We start from the raw sequence: 15235 nt of genomic DNA on the forward strand, positions 1-15235 counted from the left end.
GCCTTTTTCACACATGTAATTCCACATGTTGACCTTTACAGCAGGATTCAACCATCTTCAGAAGGATTCGAGCATTTCAGGATTTGATGATGTCCTGTAGAGTCCAAGGAGCCATATATTCAAGGATCTACCAAAGGATTCATAGATCCTGTACTTATTTATTAATTTATTGGATTTATAGAGCGCATGGCTGCCCGGGGGCTTCCAGCGCTAAAGAGAATTCTGACAGTGAAGAGCTGACCAGCACCTAATTATTGTGGGAAAAGCCAGGTTTTCAACTTTTTCCTGAAAACATTTTCATTTGGCACCGCTCGGATTTCCAGTGGGAGGGCATTCCATAGCTCGGGTGTCAGATGGGTGAAAGATCTGCCACCCCATCTGGCTCTATTAATTCTGGTTGTCTTAAGGAGTTGTTGCTGGTAAGATCTGAGATTTCTAGATCGGGTGTACCTAGATATCCGGTTCCTCAGTTTTTCGGGCCCAGAGTTATTGATAGCTTTACGAGCTATGCAGAGAGGTTTAAACTTAACTCTAGCCGCGATAGGTAGCCAATGGAGCTGTTTAAGTGCTTCCTTAGCAGAATTGCAGTTGGGGATTTTTAACAGGAGTCTAGCGGCTGCATTTTGTACCACTTGCAGCCTCCTAGTCTTAGTTGAGCCCAGATAGAGCGAGTTTCCATAGTCCAGACGTGAGATGAGGATGGATTGTATCACCGTCTTCCTCAGGTGCTCAGGGATTACATCGATAATTTTCCTTAACATTTTAAGTAGGGCAAAACATGTCCCTGAGAGTTTCCTGGATTGACAATCCAAGGTTAGGGAGTCTTCCCACCAAATTGCAAGGTTTTTTTATGGCGGGTGAAGGGATAGGTGGATCTCCCATATAAAAGCCACATTTTGATCATGGCTTTCTTCCCTGTAGATGGGAGGAAGCCTGCCGATGGTCTCTGATCATCACCTCTAGTCATGTGCTTGGGCCCAGCTCTTCTCTTGTGTTTCTGGCTCTCCAGCAGAGACAATCCTCAAGTCAGACTCCAAGCTCATCTTCTCAGAAGTTTTCTGCTTGTGGCCACATCTTGAAACTTCTTCTGCGGTGTTACTTCAAAGAATTTTCTTGCATCCTTAGAGCGCTTCGAAGAATTTCTATTGTCATTGGAACTCTTCCACCTCTTCCCCATATGTACTGGAACACTGATTCATCATCTAAGTTGTGCTGTAACGACCGTCTCTTGGCCCTTCACCATCTTATTTACAGCTTTTGAGTAAACCTTTGTTTCTGTTTGCTGCCTCAAACTGTGGACCTTTAACAACTGTGTATAGGACATTGGAACAGGACCAGCCTCATGAAGATTCCCTTGACTGTAGTGAGATAAAAGTACTGAGGCATTGTTACATTGAGTGTCCATTCAATTGAAATTGAGGTAGGAGCAGAACATTACAGTAGTCTTGAGTTCTGTTTACTATAAAAGAGCTGTCACTTATGAGAACTCCAGAACACCCAAGAGAGTGTCCATTTCATGAGATGAGCTGAATGGCTATAACCTGACTAACCTCTTGTCTGCCTTCTTTCCTATTCCTATTCCACAATCCCTCCTCCTCTTCACAGTCAGTGTCAATCACAGTCTTGGACGTGTTCCACACAGTTTATAGGAAATAAGGCTGGTAGGTTCCATGTTGTTTCTGCAGCAACATTCAGATCAATAGGTTAGTGGTAACTTGAGCCTGACATGAAAGTGAAAAATGACATCAGTCAGTATGAAGACATCCAGTGGCTAAAGTGGGCTGTCTCACTGCCCATTGGCGTATACTGTATTGTGAGGAAGAAAAACGTGAATGGAAAAATGGATGAAAAGCGCTGACTTTCAGCTCCTATAAATATATTGCATATATTATTTTATTAAACTCAAAAGGTCTTGGCTAATGGCAAACGTGTAAGTAGCATGTAACATGGAACCAAAGGAAGAACATTAAATGCTCTTGTGTTATGCACCATCATTTTGGGCCTTCAATCATCCACCCACTGAGTGGAAGTCCCATGTTGGAATATTGTTGTAGATTTCGACAGCAATAGCTCAAGGCATCACCCGGGAATGTAGTACATCCTTAGGAATTAAAAATGATCTTGTCTGCTTCCAGCGGCTAGTGAGGAGTGATGCTGGAATTCACTATCCACAGCCAAACATACATCAGCAGTTCATACCCTTTAAAGTATGTGGATTTCATTCTTTAACTATGTAAATGTAAATGTGTATGTGCTTATATAGTGCCGAATCACCCCAAGGGGTATCTCAGCGCTGTACTCATACCGCTGAAGGAACCCTTCCTGGCTTTCCGTGTGAAGAGTCCACTCCTGGGCATCCCCATGGTGAAGCCAGGCATCCCAGCGCAGTTGGGGCCGTTGTGGAGATTAAGCAAGCTATTGCCCAGAGTTGCAGCGTGGGACCCATGATTAGAATAGGCACTGAGGCGAGAATATCCGGTCCGAGGAATTTATAGCCCGAGACCCTGCCGTGGCCGGAATCGAACCCTGGTCCCAGACCAGTGCTCTGCATCGAGATCTGCCGCTCTAACCATTGAGCCACACTTCTCCACATACTATGTATCCAAAAACACCAAAGTGATTTGTTTTTTAAATCCATGTTAGGTGCATTCGTGTTAATGTAGATTCCATTCCATGATGTTATTCCCTATTTCTCAGGGGACATTTTACAATGGGCTGGTGTTTCTGAAGTCTGGAACCCTAGACCATTGTTGGTCATACAGGATGAGGGAACACCTATGCAGTTGCCCTTCATTCTCAGACAGAACTATTTACTGTGTGGCAAACAGGCAATTGAGCCTGCCCTTACTACACAGCTGTAGGAAGCTGGCTCTTTATATAGTGGGCCAAAAAGAGGTATACTGTGTAAAGATTCCAGGCAAACCCCAAGTTATTACAGAGGCACAAATTGCACCCCAAATGCTTTCTTTTGTTGTAGTGTGGGCGAGCAGGTAGGCATATCAGATGGTAGTGCTAAGAATTTATTACGCACACAAAGGCAGAAAGTGAGACACACACTCAATAAAGACACAAATTTATAAAACAATTACACATACTTTTATATGAATTTTGATATGAAGATCATCAGAATCAGGTAAGTACTTTTAGAGTTATGAATTTTTAAATTTTAAAAAAATGGACAGTGTAATTTCTGAAGTAGAATTGTTATTCTATGGAGAAAGACATGCACCGCATACAGGTACTTCTTGGTGACTTGCAGGACCAATCTCCTGAGCTTAAGGTAAGTATGGGGTAAGGTCCAAGGCATCACCAACCGGTCACCTCGGGCGGCACTGGGGCGGCCGGCTGCAGAGGTGCTTTTCAGTGTCAGGTACCCGATGTTATCCTATGGGGGGAAAGCATGTACTGCATTCAGGCACTTCACGGCGACCTACGGGACCAATCTCCTGCACTTAAGGTAAGTATGGGGCAAGGTCAAAGGCAGCACCAACAGGTCACCTCGGGCGGCAGTGGGGCGGCTGGGTGCAGAGGGGCTTTTCAGCATTGGATTCCCCATGTTATACTATGGAGGAGAAACATGTACTGCATTTGAGCACTTCACGGCGACGTACGGGACCAATCTCCTAGAATAAAGGTGATTATGGGGCAAAGTCCAAGGCCACACCAATAGGTCACCTCGGGAGGCTCTGGGGCGTCCAGGTGCAGAGGTGTATGATGGTATCAGGTGCCCCATTCACTTTAATGGGGAACGGTCCAGATACAAAGAGGCTGCAAGCTAGGACTAGGAAACCAGTTAGGCTGAACTAACAAGGGGGCTCAGGTCTCATGATGCTTGGGGACACCTTAGGTCCTCTTCTCCTTAGGCCCATGTAGCCGGGTGCAGAGGTATTCTGAGGCATCGGTTTTCGCCACCAGAGACACTCGCGGTAGAAGTGGCCTGAACATAGAGGAAGGCAGGCGGCGTCAGTGAGTCCACTGTAGGCAAACCCAAGGTGGCCATTGTCTCTGGAGGGTTGGGGGACCATGGTGGCAACATTGGCCGACTTCAACTCGGGCTAGGGGGCACAGTTGCAGTGGTGCTTTACGATGTCGGATTTAGGCAACCAGAGTCCTCAAAGTACTTTTGGAGTGCCTGCAGGATGCAGGGAAGCAGCTCTGCTACTCCACAGGAGTTCCTGAGTCTTTATTGATGACAGGCAGTCCTCCCAGGCTTTTGCAGGCACAGAAGCTGCAGGGTGAGACTACTATGTTGCAAGTTTGTCGGGAACAGCAGACAGGCCGGCAGGGTTGGCGCCAAGTCAGTGGCTTCTCCACAGTCCTTGCTTCTCGCAGCCTCTTTGGTGTCCTCCTTCTTAGATCAACAGGAATCTGATTTCCTGGTGCCAGGGGCTCCCCTAAATACTAGTTTTATGGGTGTTGGGGGAGTGTGGGGTAGTAGCCAGTGGTCTACTTACCCCCCGGGGTCCCTACGCCCCCTATATGACCGCTTCCTGTGTGTAGTGGGAATAACCCTGTCCTAGACTTCCTAATTCTGCCATCATCAAGATGACAGACGTTTACATTTTGTATCCACTTCAGGTAGCTCACCTTGGGGTGGAACTAGCCTGAGGGTGGACACACCTCTCTGCCTACTAATTGTCCCACCTGTCCTGGCGCCACATGGGCCCTGGTCAGGAAAGGTGGGACACACTCAGCTCTGAGGGAAAACAGTTTTTCATACCAAAGGAGGTGGGCTCTTTGAAGTTCCCTGTCTTGGAATGTTAATTGACCTGCCTTCCTGGAGGAGGTGTAAAACACCTCGCTCCAGAGCAGGCATTGTTCCTGACCTCCTGAGAGTGTGGACTATCACCCCTGGGGGTTAGAAACTTTTCTGTGGTGGTAGGCTGTATTGGACCAGTCAGCCAGCACACAAGAGAGCTGATAGTTTTTAGGGGGTACCCCTAAGGTACCCTCTGGGTGCACGTATTAATAAATCCATCACTGGAATCAGTGTGGGTTTCTTAATACGAGGTGTTGATACCAAACACCATTTGTTTCATTGAAGCCATTATGTATGCTGGGGAACTCGTTTAGACCAGTGCCTAGTACATACCTTAAGATGGCTTCCCTATTCACTTGCAATATCCAGTAATAGACCTAGACATCACAGGGGCATATATGCTCATGTAGATATGTACTCACATAAAATATAATACAGCATGAATTAGTGCTCAAAGACCTACTGTAGGGATGGCTTGCATATATTAGATGCAGTGACTTTGGCATGACACACAGGAGTGTGCTATGTCATGTTTTGCACTGTATTACACAGCCTGCAATGGCAGTCTGTGTGGAATTGGTTTGTGGGTCCCTTAGGGTGGCATAAGATATGCTACCACCCTTTGGGACCCTCTTTAGCCCTCATGCCCTAGGTACCTGGGGTACCATTTGCTAGGGACTTACAGGGGTGCTAATGTCCTTAGGCAATTGTAGTACAATTGGACAGCAACTTGTTTTGGGGAAGGAGCACTGGTACTGAGGTCTGTTAGATATCAGCATCTAGCAGCTAAAAAGTAAGGGTGGGCGTAGTGGGCGTAGTGGGGCTACGTGAAGCAGCACGTAGTGTGCCCAAATCTACGCACACTACGCGCTTCGCGTAGCCCCACTACGTGCCACCCACCTCCCGCCCGCCCTTCTTTTAAATAATATAAGCAATGAAAAATAAATTAAAGTAAGTCGATTTACCCGTAAGCGCGGCGTCTCCGGGGCTCCCTCTTTCTGTTTCTGATTTCTTCTGGCAAATGCGCATGCGCGGACGCCAGCGCATGCGCATTTCTCGCGAGAAATGCGCATGCGCGGGTGTCCGCGCATGCGCATTTGCCAGAAGAAATCAGAAACAGAAAGAGGGAGCCCCGGAGACGCCGCGCTTACGGGTAAGTCGACTTACTTTAATTTATTTTTCAATGCTTATATTATTAAAAGGAGGGCAGGCGGGAGGTGGGTGGCGGGTGGCAAGCAGCTACGCTTCGCCCTCGGCGTGTGCGTAGCGCTGCCCTGCTTCGCCTACTTCGGAAAGTGCGAAGCAGGCAGCGCTACGTACACTACGTGGGCGAAGCGTAGTGCTACGCCCGGGGTTACTAAAAAGGGAACACAAAGTGTGGGGATAAATGCAAGAAAAGCCCAGTTTTCTAAAACAACTGCATACAAAAGTGATATTCTGACTTATGTTGGCCGTCCCTCACACTAATCTAGTTTGTGTACAGAGGTCTTCGTTTGTCTTTGGTAGCGTAAGGTCCAGCAACTGTTCTGTGACCTATAGGGGTGCACCAAGCAGGCCCTCAGAATGGGCAGTGGACTACTGTCTATGCCCAGGGTGTATCGCATAAAGCGGCGGTGTCAGTGTGCCGTATATTTTTAAACCGTAATGTGACCAAACCATTTTCCCTGTGCCAGTAAGAGTGGAGACTCCTGACCCCGGTAACGTAAAGTTCAGTTGTTATGTGGAACCACAACCTTGCACTGATGTCCCCTGTGCATGTAGACTACATGTATGGGCAGTGAGTGTGTGGTACGTATAGAGTAGTAGGACTCTTGGTGTCATGCGAGCCACAATACTGGGGCCATTGGGATCCATTTAGGATGTCCTCTAGTTTAGCATGGTACAAGACAGAGGAAGAGAATAGCTTCCACCAGACAGTGAAAGTCTATCGCCTGCATGCATTTCTGTGGCTGGCGGTTGGAGACCTAGACACTTAGGTGGAGGAAGATGGAGTCAGAACAGGGCTGTATTTTGAAATGCAACGAGGGCCTTGTTAGAAGAGAACTGATGATTAGTTCTTCATGAGCACTGTAGTTTGGCAGATGGTAGATTTGAGACTGCATTTTCTGTTGTTCAAGGTGAGGAAGTTACTAGGCCGGGCATGCCCTTTTGTCTGTCACTGATTAATGCATTAGGAAGGCTAATGACAGCCTGCTGTGGAAATTTCACACTTCACTGTGTCCATCTTTTGGCAACTCATGCTTGGAGGGAGCCCAAATGATACCTGCTCTGAGATCCATCACTTTAAACAAGTGCTGTGTCTGAAAAGTAGCCTGAAAGTAAGATTCGAAAGAAAAGCAACCCAAGCTGGTTCTTAAAATTCAGACAGTGGATTCACATCCTCTGTCTGAAAACGTTTATAAAAGTTGGATCCAAAGCACCCCACATTGTTCAAATCCCAAATTCTTCTTGCTCTTCTAAGGGAATGCTCCAGGCAGGACTAGAAAAGCTGATGTGCAATCCTCCACCAAAGTGGGAAGCCCTGATCGTCCCAGAGGCCGCAACTGCGAGAGATACCATTCCTAATGGTTTCGGCCTCAAGGCCACAACTGCCACACCAGAGCACCAATCTACAACTGAATTGAAGGTTTGTCACTGCTGAGAACCTGTGTTGCCATGCAGATCTGCCTCACCAATTGATCCCATGAACATAGTTGTGAGTGAGGCTTCCTGCGTGGGCACAAGAGAGGAGCTGCTGCCATGAGGGCCGGAGTCTGGACTGCCTAAATATCCAAGGGTCAGAATTTGGTCAGTGTTGGACTTGGCCCTTTTTGCAGGGTCATCCCTGAACTTTTTGCCTTCCTCCTGTATTTGTTTTGACCTGTTGTTGGCTGTTTTATGACTCTGGGCACTTTACCACTGCTGATCAGTGCTAAAGTGCATATGCTCTCTATTGTCAATTGATGTATGGATTAGTGATTCCATGATTGGCTGGTTTGGTTTACCTGTCAGACCCTAGTACAGTGCACCAGGGGTTCCCAGGGCTTGTAAATCCAAATGCTGCTGGTGGGCTTGCAGCACTGGTTGTCCCACCCACAGAAGCAGCCTTTAAAAGTGTGTCTCAGGTCTACCATTGCAGAGCCTGTGTGCAGCATGGTACTGCCATGCTGACTGGGCAAGTGCACCACTTGCCAGTCTCTAAACCTTTCCTCTTCTGAATATTAGTCACCCCTATAGTAGGTTCAAGGGCAGGGTGCATTGTAAGTATAAGGTAGGACAAGCCCTGGTGTGTGTGGCATGTCCTAATAGTGAATTACAGCCATTTTCGTGTTTCACTATTGCAAGGCTACCTGTTCCCCATAGGCCAGAATGGGCAGTTTGATTATTACATCTTATAATCCTAACTGACTCAGGGAACATGGCAGAAATTCGAGTTTAATATGCCTGAACTCAGAATGATAAAATACATCTTTTAGTGAAGTTGGTTTTAACATTCTGTGTTTCAAAATACCACTTTTAGAAAGTAGGTATTTTCTGGTCTAACCATCCAAACCTGCCTCTGCTAGGTTGTGTATTCCTTGTCTGGAGTTTGAGTGACAGGGGCTGGGAGATTCCAGGCGACAGGGTGAGTCAGCACAGGGCTGAATAGAGAGATCTGCATCTAGATGGGTGAGAGGAGTTGCACCTGGGACCTGAATAGGGCTGTGCCTTCCCTCCACAATGCTGGCTTCACCTCCTGTGGTGCGTCTGATGTCTCTGCCCTGCACTCTGAAAGGAAAGAAGGAGTCTTGTCAACAAAGTGCTCCAGGACTGACAAGAACTGGTTTAGACTAGGCAAATGCCTCTCTGCCTTCAGAGAACTAAGAAAAACTGGGTATAAATATTGGGACCCAAACCCAAGAACTTTAGATCACTTTAGGAAACGAGAAGAAACCTTTGCTGAGGAGAGGAAACAGAGAGACTGAGGAGAGACTATCCCTGAGCTTGAGGGATTGGCCTGCAGTGGTTGCCTGACTGCCAAAGAGAGGAGAAAAGGAACTTTGTGTACTTTATTCAAATTGTGAAGGATCTCCAAGGGCTTGAGAAAAGAGCTTGCCTCCTGCTGAAGTCTCAGGGACAACAGACTTCACCCACCAGCTCCCCAAGAGTTCTTTGGAAGTGCCTGCTGTTTTTCGAGGCTTTCTGAGGTACTGTGTGTCGCAAGGAGCTGGAAGCGCAACTCATGAGCAAGAAACGTGTCGCCGTACTGCCGCTTGACAATGACAAAGTGCCTCACATCGCCAGAGAAGAGGATCAACGTCGCATCAGAAGCCGCCGCATCACTGCGAAGCGTGTCGCAGGGCCTGTCGCGGCCCAGAAGAACCATTGAGTCATCGCAGAGGCCCTGAAGCGCCTCGCATCATCGCAGAAGAGGATCGACGTCGCAGCAGATGCCTCTGCATCACCGGGAAGCGTGTCGCAGGGCCTGTCGCGGCTCGCATCATTGTCGAAGAAACTCACATCGCCGGAGAAGAGGATCGATGTTGCATCAGACGAAGCCGCATCACCGGGAAGCGTGGCGCAGGGCCTGTCGCGGCTCGCATCCTTGCCGAAGCGTCTTGCACCATCGGAGAAGAGGATCGATGTTGCAGCAGACGCCGCCGCATCACTGAGAAGCGTGTCGCAGGTCCCGTCGCGGTCTGCATCGTGTTGCATCAAGAAAAGACGCCATCTTTGTTTCTTTGCACCGGACCTGCATCGTATCACGGCGTTGCGTGCCGCATCGCCACTGAAGCGCATTAAGAAACCGACGCATCTCCCCTCGCAGAGAAGAACCGACGCATCCCCTATGCAGTAGTAGGGACCCGACGCATCACCGTTCTTGCATGTAAGGAACCGACGCATCACCTTCCCTGCAACACTTTTGATGTATTGCGGTACGCATCTTAAGGTGCATTGAAGTCAAAGTGTTGCAATTTAACACCTAAAGAGAACTAAGTTAATTCTACCAGTTTAAGTACAGTATTGTGGATTTTTGTCGTTTTGTGGTCTTGTGTTAAGTCTATATAAAGAATACTTATTTTTGATATAAAACTTGTGTGGTGTCCATCTGTAGTGTTGTCACTTGGTTACTGTATGTGTTCACAAATGCTTTACACATTGCCTCTGAGACTAGGAGAGCCATGCCTCCCTGGTCTACTTGCCTGTGAATGGAATCCATGGTAGCTACAATCACTGATTCAGGGCTATGATTCCTCCTGAACCCGTTCTGATAAGGGTCCAGGAGTTCTTGGTCTAGGACATACTTAGCTAATGCCTTGTTTATATGCTTCTCCAAGATCTTGGCAGAAGAAGGCAACAAAGAGATCGGGCGCAAGTGTTTCAGCTCACTGGAGTCTTTCAGGCTTCTTCTTCAGAGGGATGACTACTACCTCCTTCCAGCCTTGTGGGTACACCCCAGACTCCTGGACCTCTGGGTAGATCTTCTCCATGGCCTCTGCCAAGGGGTAAAGAGACATTAAACCGAGTTTCACTTTGATCTATGAGACAAAGCCAACTGCACAGTGTGGACTGTATATTCAGGATCTCAACCATAGTGGGAGCCAGGGAGGAATACTGGAAAGAAAGTGGTATAGCATCTTACTGTTCAGTGCAACTTAGTTTGGAAAGATGTATGTTTTCTTTGCATTGTGTAGTATTTAGTTCTGCAGTGTGATTAAAGTAATTTCTATTTTCATAAAAGACATGCACTGGTCTAGACAATATGTTATTGTATCTTTTGGTGGACTTTTGAGTTCTGAGTTGTTGCCCCCCCCCCCTTACTGACACATTGACAAGCATGTGATTGCTCTCTAACCTATGAATCAAGTGTGCAAAGGGTTGTATGTGTCCTAGTTTGCCCAGCCACAATATGATGGACCCCAAACAACTTCAAGCACCACATTTGGGGCCCAGTAGCCCATGTATTCCTTCTGCCATCCCACTCCCCCCCCCTAAATATACAGATTCTGCGTGCTTTCCGCCTTTCAAATTGCTACTTCCATGTGCTCCCAGGAATACCCATATTCTTTTTTTTGTTTTATTTCAAGTTGTTTTTATTGATTTTCCCAAAATAATGATACAAAATGAAATAACAGTAAAGTAACATAAGAAACAAAAATATTGACATATGAGAAACCAAGGAGAATAAAAAAAAAAAAGAAAAACATATTCTCATCCTACCCTTAAATATAGTACTGAAAATATGTGCTATGCCAGGAGATTTTCTGTGGCAGCACATTCTGTCTTTGGGTGTACTCGCCTACACACTGTGGCCCTGTGAATCAGCAACTGCTATTTGTGGCTGCAGGCAGCCAGTCTCAGTGCATCAAAGTTTAATTCATGAGGGCAAATAAAAGTTGTGAATCCGACATTTATCCCAGAACTAAGTCCTAGCATATCTGGCACACAACCAAAAACATAATTTGGACTTCCTATTATTGGCTGAGAGTGGTATTAGAGAGGAACGTCTTTGTTACATAAAAATGGCATTTGAGAAACAGAGAAGCTAAATGACGAACTATTTTGGTATAGCAAAACTGAAAATAAAAAGCTTCCATTAGACTCTTAAGTATACTCCATATGAGGTTGAATGGCTAGTTTTCTTATATGCCTTCAAAGAGAAGGCACAGCCAGTTGAGATGACACAGAGAAATGTCAATTGTAAGACACTAATACTCACATCTGTGTTTAGTTTGTAGTTTCCTGATGCCTGGGAATATGCTACGGCAAACGCCACCTGCATTAAAACAAAAACATAAAGTGCAAGGGGGGTGAGCATGGGTTATTAAAAGTAAATTATTTGTTATTTTAAAAACTTTGTGTCAGGAAAAAACTATACTCTATTTGTCACAGACAATGCATACATTCATCTACATTGTAAATTAAGACAATTCCCCTCACAATACACGTCTGTAATGTACACAATATGTACAATACACAAGTGTGGAATAACAGATATTAAAGAATTTTCAAAATAGTTTGATTAAACCTTATTTTCCTATCATATCAATATTTATTACACACATGCCTCCCATTTTCCACAACAAAGCCTGAATATTTCATGATTAATGCATTTCTACAACCTTTGCACAACTTAAATCCTGATTATACTGGGTCTAAGCTTGTAGTTCAAAGATGTACAAATGCCATTGCCCAGCTTGCTTAACTGGGTCATCAGTAGCATCTTCTATCATCTCCCTATACTATACCCTCCCCACTTAATCCCATTGGTATTTGTAGTAATTGCACTCAAATTATTGTAATGTCACCAATACCAGTACGTCCAGCAAAAACCTACAACAAACTTCAAACATCACAGAATGCTGGGGATGCAACGTCAAATGTTTTGCAGGTTTTTATCAGCTTTGGAATGTTCATAAGTTTTTTAAGCAGGTAAATTGGTGCCTGCTTGAAGTCCTAGCCTAAGAGTTGGGACTTCTCTCAGGCAGCTATTGCATGTTTTCCTGATATTTCAAATGACTAAGGACAGCTGTGAAGTGAAGCAACCGAATATCTACTTCCTGAGTAATCTACTTTCATCCATGAGGTTGCATTCCAAACTAACAAATGCAAGGAGGGCTGAGGAACATGCCTTATACTGTGGGTCATACCATCTGGCATTTGCTTCACTTAAACTATAAGAAAGCTCCCTGAAATCCCCCTTCTTAAATGCCTTTAGCAAAAGCACACCGTGATGCAAAGACTCAAAACTGTCTCTGCACTTTACCAAACCAGGAGCCGAGGCAACAAAACTAGGGCCTTTATCAGTCATACTCATGCCGCCCTACCACTTACATGCCGGTGATGGAAATCTCAATAGCATCCCTGCCATTATACCACTGGGTATCTGGCATGAATACTTTCCCACAAATGTTAGCACACGTATGTTTTACTTAAGGGTCACATTAGAGTTCTCTCCAGATTTCTAAAAGCCACTGGCTCCTTTTGGCGGTCAACATGATTACATCTTCTTTCTGAAGACATCACCTCTATTGAAATTGGAATAACAAGTCTTATAAAGCGAGATAGCTCATTTTGGTACTCCCAAAGAACACAATACAAGAAATTATGCCTCACAAACAGGGCACATCCTGGCAGTGTTACAGAATTCTTTATTAATTTCTCCATTTTAGGACAGATCTAGACATCTAAGAATGAAAACTACAATAGACTCACAATTGTTTCTCCAAGATTCAAAGGAATCGGAGACTTATACCTTAATCTACACCAACTGTGTAAGTGACAGCTTTTCCTGGCACAGAAGCACATTATGATACCACAGCAGCATAATTTTGGCTCCATTCTCGTTTTTATTGATTAGGCCACATATACATATATTAAGGGACTTTATGTGGTATAATGTGACTAATGAAGTGAACTGCACTTAATCCATATAGAAAAAGTATTTGACGTAATCTTGACATTTAAATACGTGTACACTAATGCTTTTCCTACAGTGACGAGATGCAGTTTTCATGTATATTTATACGTGTGCGTTTTAATAACTGATTAATCTTCATGTATTCATATATGTACTTAAAGGTATCCTGTTTTCACTGTATAATGGAACATGTATCCATCAGAATTGCATTTTAAAATTGTAACGTGGCTGTCTATGCATCTATATTTATGCAGTTACGAGTATCGAAGTCTTAGCTTTGCTAACCTGATCAAAGGCCGTAAGCATTTGGATTTCGCAATGTTTAGCCTTCAATGTGAATGTTTTCTTCAGTGCAGTGTTTTTCTTCCACTGCAGTTGCCTGGTACAATGATCTAATGAATGGATAAAGGCTCATTGTGTGAAAAAGGTAGGAAAGCCTGAAGGGAGTCGAGGGTGATAAAAATTAACACGCAGAAAGGAGGACTACTGTCTGTGCGGAATGAGGAGATGGAACCCAAGGTCACTTCAAATATGTGGATCGAAGAAGAGTTAGGAGTGTGTCTGCCAAGAGAGCACTGTTTGAAGGTGGTCGCTATTTGGATCTTTGCCACTGATTTAGAGAGATCTCTTGTGGGTATAGCTAGGCAATGTTCTTTGGCTTTGTTCAGAGATTCCTTTCAGAGTAAGAGGAGTACAGACCTCTATGAGCTACTCTCATGTGTGTTATTATGCCATTCAATACTTTTAATTACATTGTTATATTTGTATGGATCTAATTGAGATTTCATTTAGCATTCTTTAGTTTAGGTTAGCTGGAGGAATTAGACTTCTTCATGCATTCTAGGCAGGAGGAATGAAACATTCAATCTCACCACCGTATTGTCTTTCTTATACTTTGCACTATCACAACTGAAGTCCTCATTTGTTACTTGTTATTGAGGATCACATTTGTGTGCAGCTTTGGTTTCCCTTTGATTATTTTGTATTACTATGTAGGGTTTTTGAGACTGATTTATATTACTCTGGCTTTGAATTTGTAATAAAAACCATACACAACCCTACTGCACGAGTCTGAGCTTCACTGTGTGACCAAATGGGTTGCACTGTAATTGTGAATTTGAACAGAATCTAATTCAATAAGCACCTTAAAAAGGTCAGTTGCTGGGAAGTAAAAAATGGGCCCATCCCCTCTGCATCAGCAATCTCTCACCATGATACTCTGCTGCCCAGTCAAATGCTTATGATCAGCTGCATCAGCCACTAACCAGCTGGCTGTTCTACAGAAAATTATGGTTTCTTCAACAGGACTTTAATGAGTTGCAACCTTTGTCAAGTATGTAAGGTAAGAAAAGCACACTCAAGGTGCCGTATAATTGTATCTGGATTAATTCCAAGCATCTTGTTTATTGTTACACCTGACACATTCCCAGCCTGACGAAGTATACAACACCTGCCCTCCACTCATGGAATTACAGCAAATTTAGACCTCACTGTCATCACAGCTGCACCCCTATGAATCTATGACCCCTCTTTCAGAGCACTGTAGGATAAATGCCAATGAATGAAATAAATCACTAGGGCTACACAGTGAGTTGATCTAAGGATCAATAGGTATAACAAGGTGCATTGTAAGAAGAAGGTTTATCTTGCTCCAAGAACAGGAGATTTCGAGGTTCCCTAGCAGTCAATCAATATCTTCTTAGAGTAAATGGGTGCATAAAATATTCGGCACCACTGTAGGCCATTCAGTCATTTGTGTATCTTCAACTCAGTAAACAACTGCAACGGAAAGACCACTGTAACATCCTGAACGTACCTGAGCTGAGGTGTTGTTATTAACTTTTTCATAGTTCACAAGCAGCATGAAAGGTGGATCAGTTCTGGTAGTAGTTGGCATGGGCAAGTAGATGCTGTATAAATGAAAAGCAATTAGAAAAACTGTAATAGACAGGATTACAATGGCACATCTGCTGCAGACCAATAGGGTTCAGCACTGTTGGAACAAGTCACCAAAACATAGACCTGAAGTTTAGGATTACAAGAATTTTAACATCACTCTGGTCTTAGAATACAGAGCATGTGGAGAGTATCTCATG

At 44.7% G+C, this 15235-nt stretch overlaps 1 protein-coding gene across 2 annotated transcripts in view; it reads right to left on the reverse strand.

The window, feature by feature from the left end:
• The window catches only part of LOC146780066 (meckelin-like), a 400358-nt gene that overhangs the window by 228189 nt on the left and 156934 nt on the right, over window positions 1-15235 (reverse strand). For both annotated transcript variants that reach the window (XM_085637891.1, XM_085637890.1), the window contains exons 14-15: window positions 14956-15049; window positions 11439-11495 (exon numbers count right to left, since the gene is read on the reverse strand). In XM_085637891.1, coding sequence (XP_085494017.1) covers window positions 11439-11495; window positions 14956-15049 — 151 coding nt within the window. The remainder of the gene's footprint in view (window positions 1-11438; window positions 11496-14955; window positions 15050-15235) is intronic.

Source organism: Triturus cristatus, chromosome 12, assembly GCF_964204655.1.
Source record: "Triturus cristatus chromosome 12, aTriCri1.1, whole genome shotgun sequence".
In the NCBI taxonomy this organism is placed as follows: domain Eukaryota; kingdom Metazoa; phylum Chordata; class Amphibia; order Caudata; family Salamandridae; genus Triturus; species Triturus cristatus.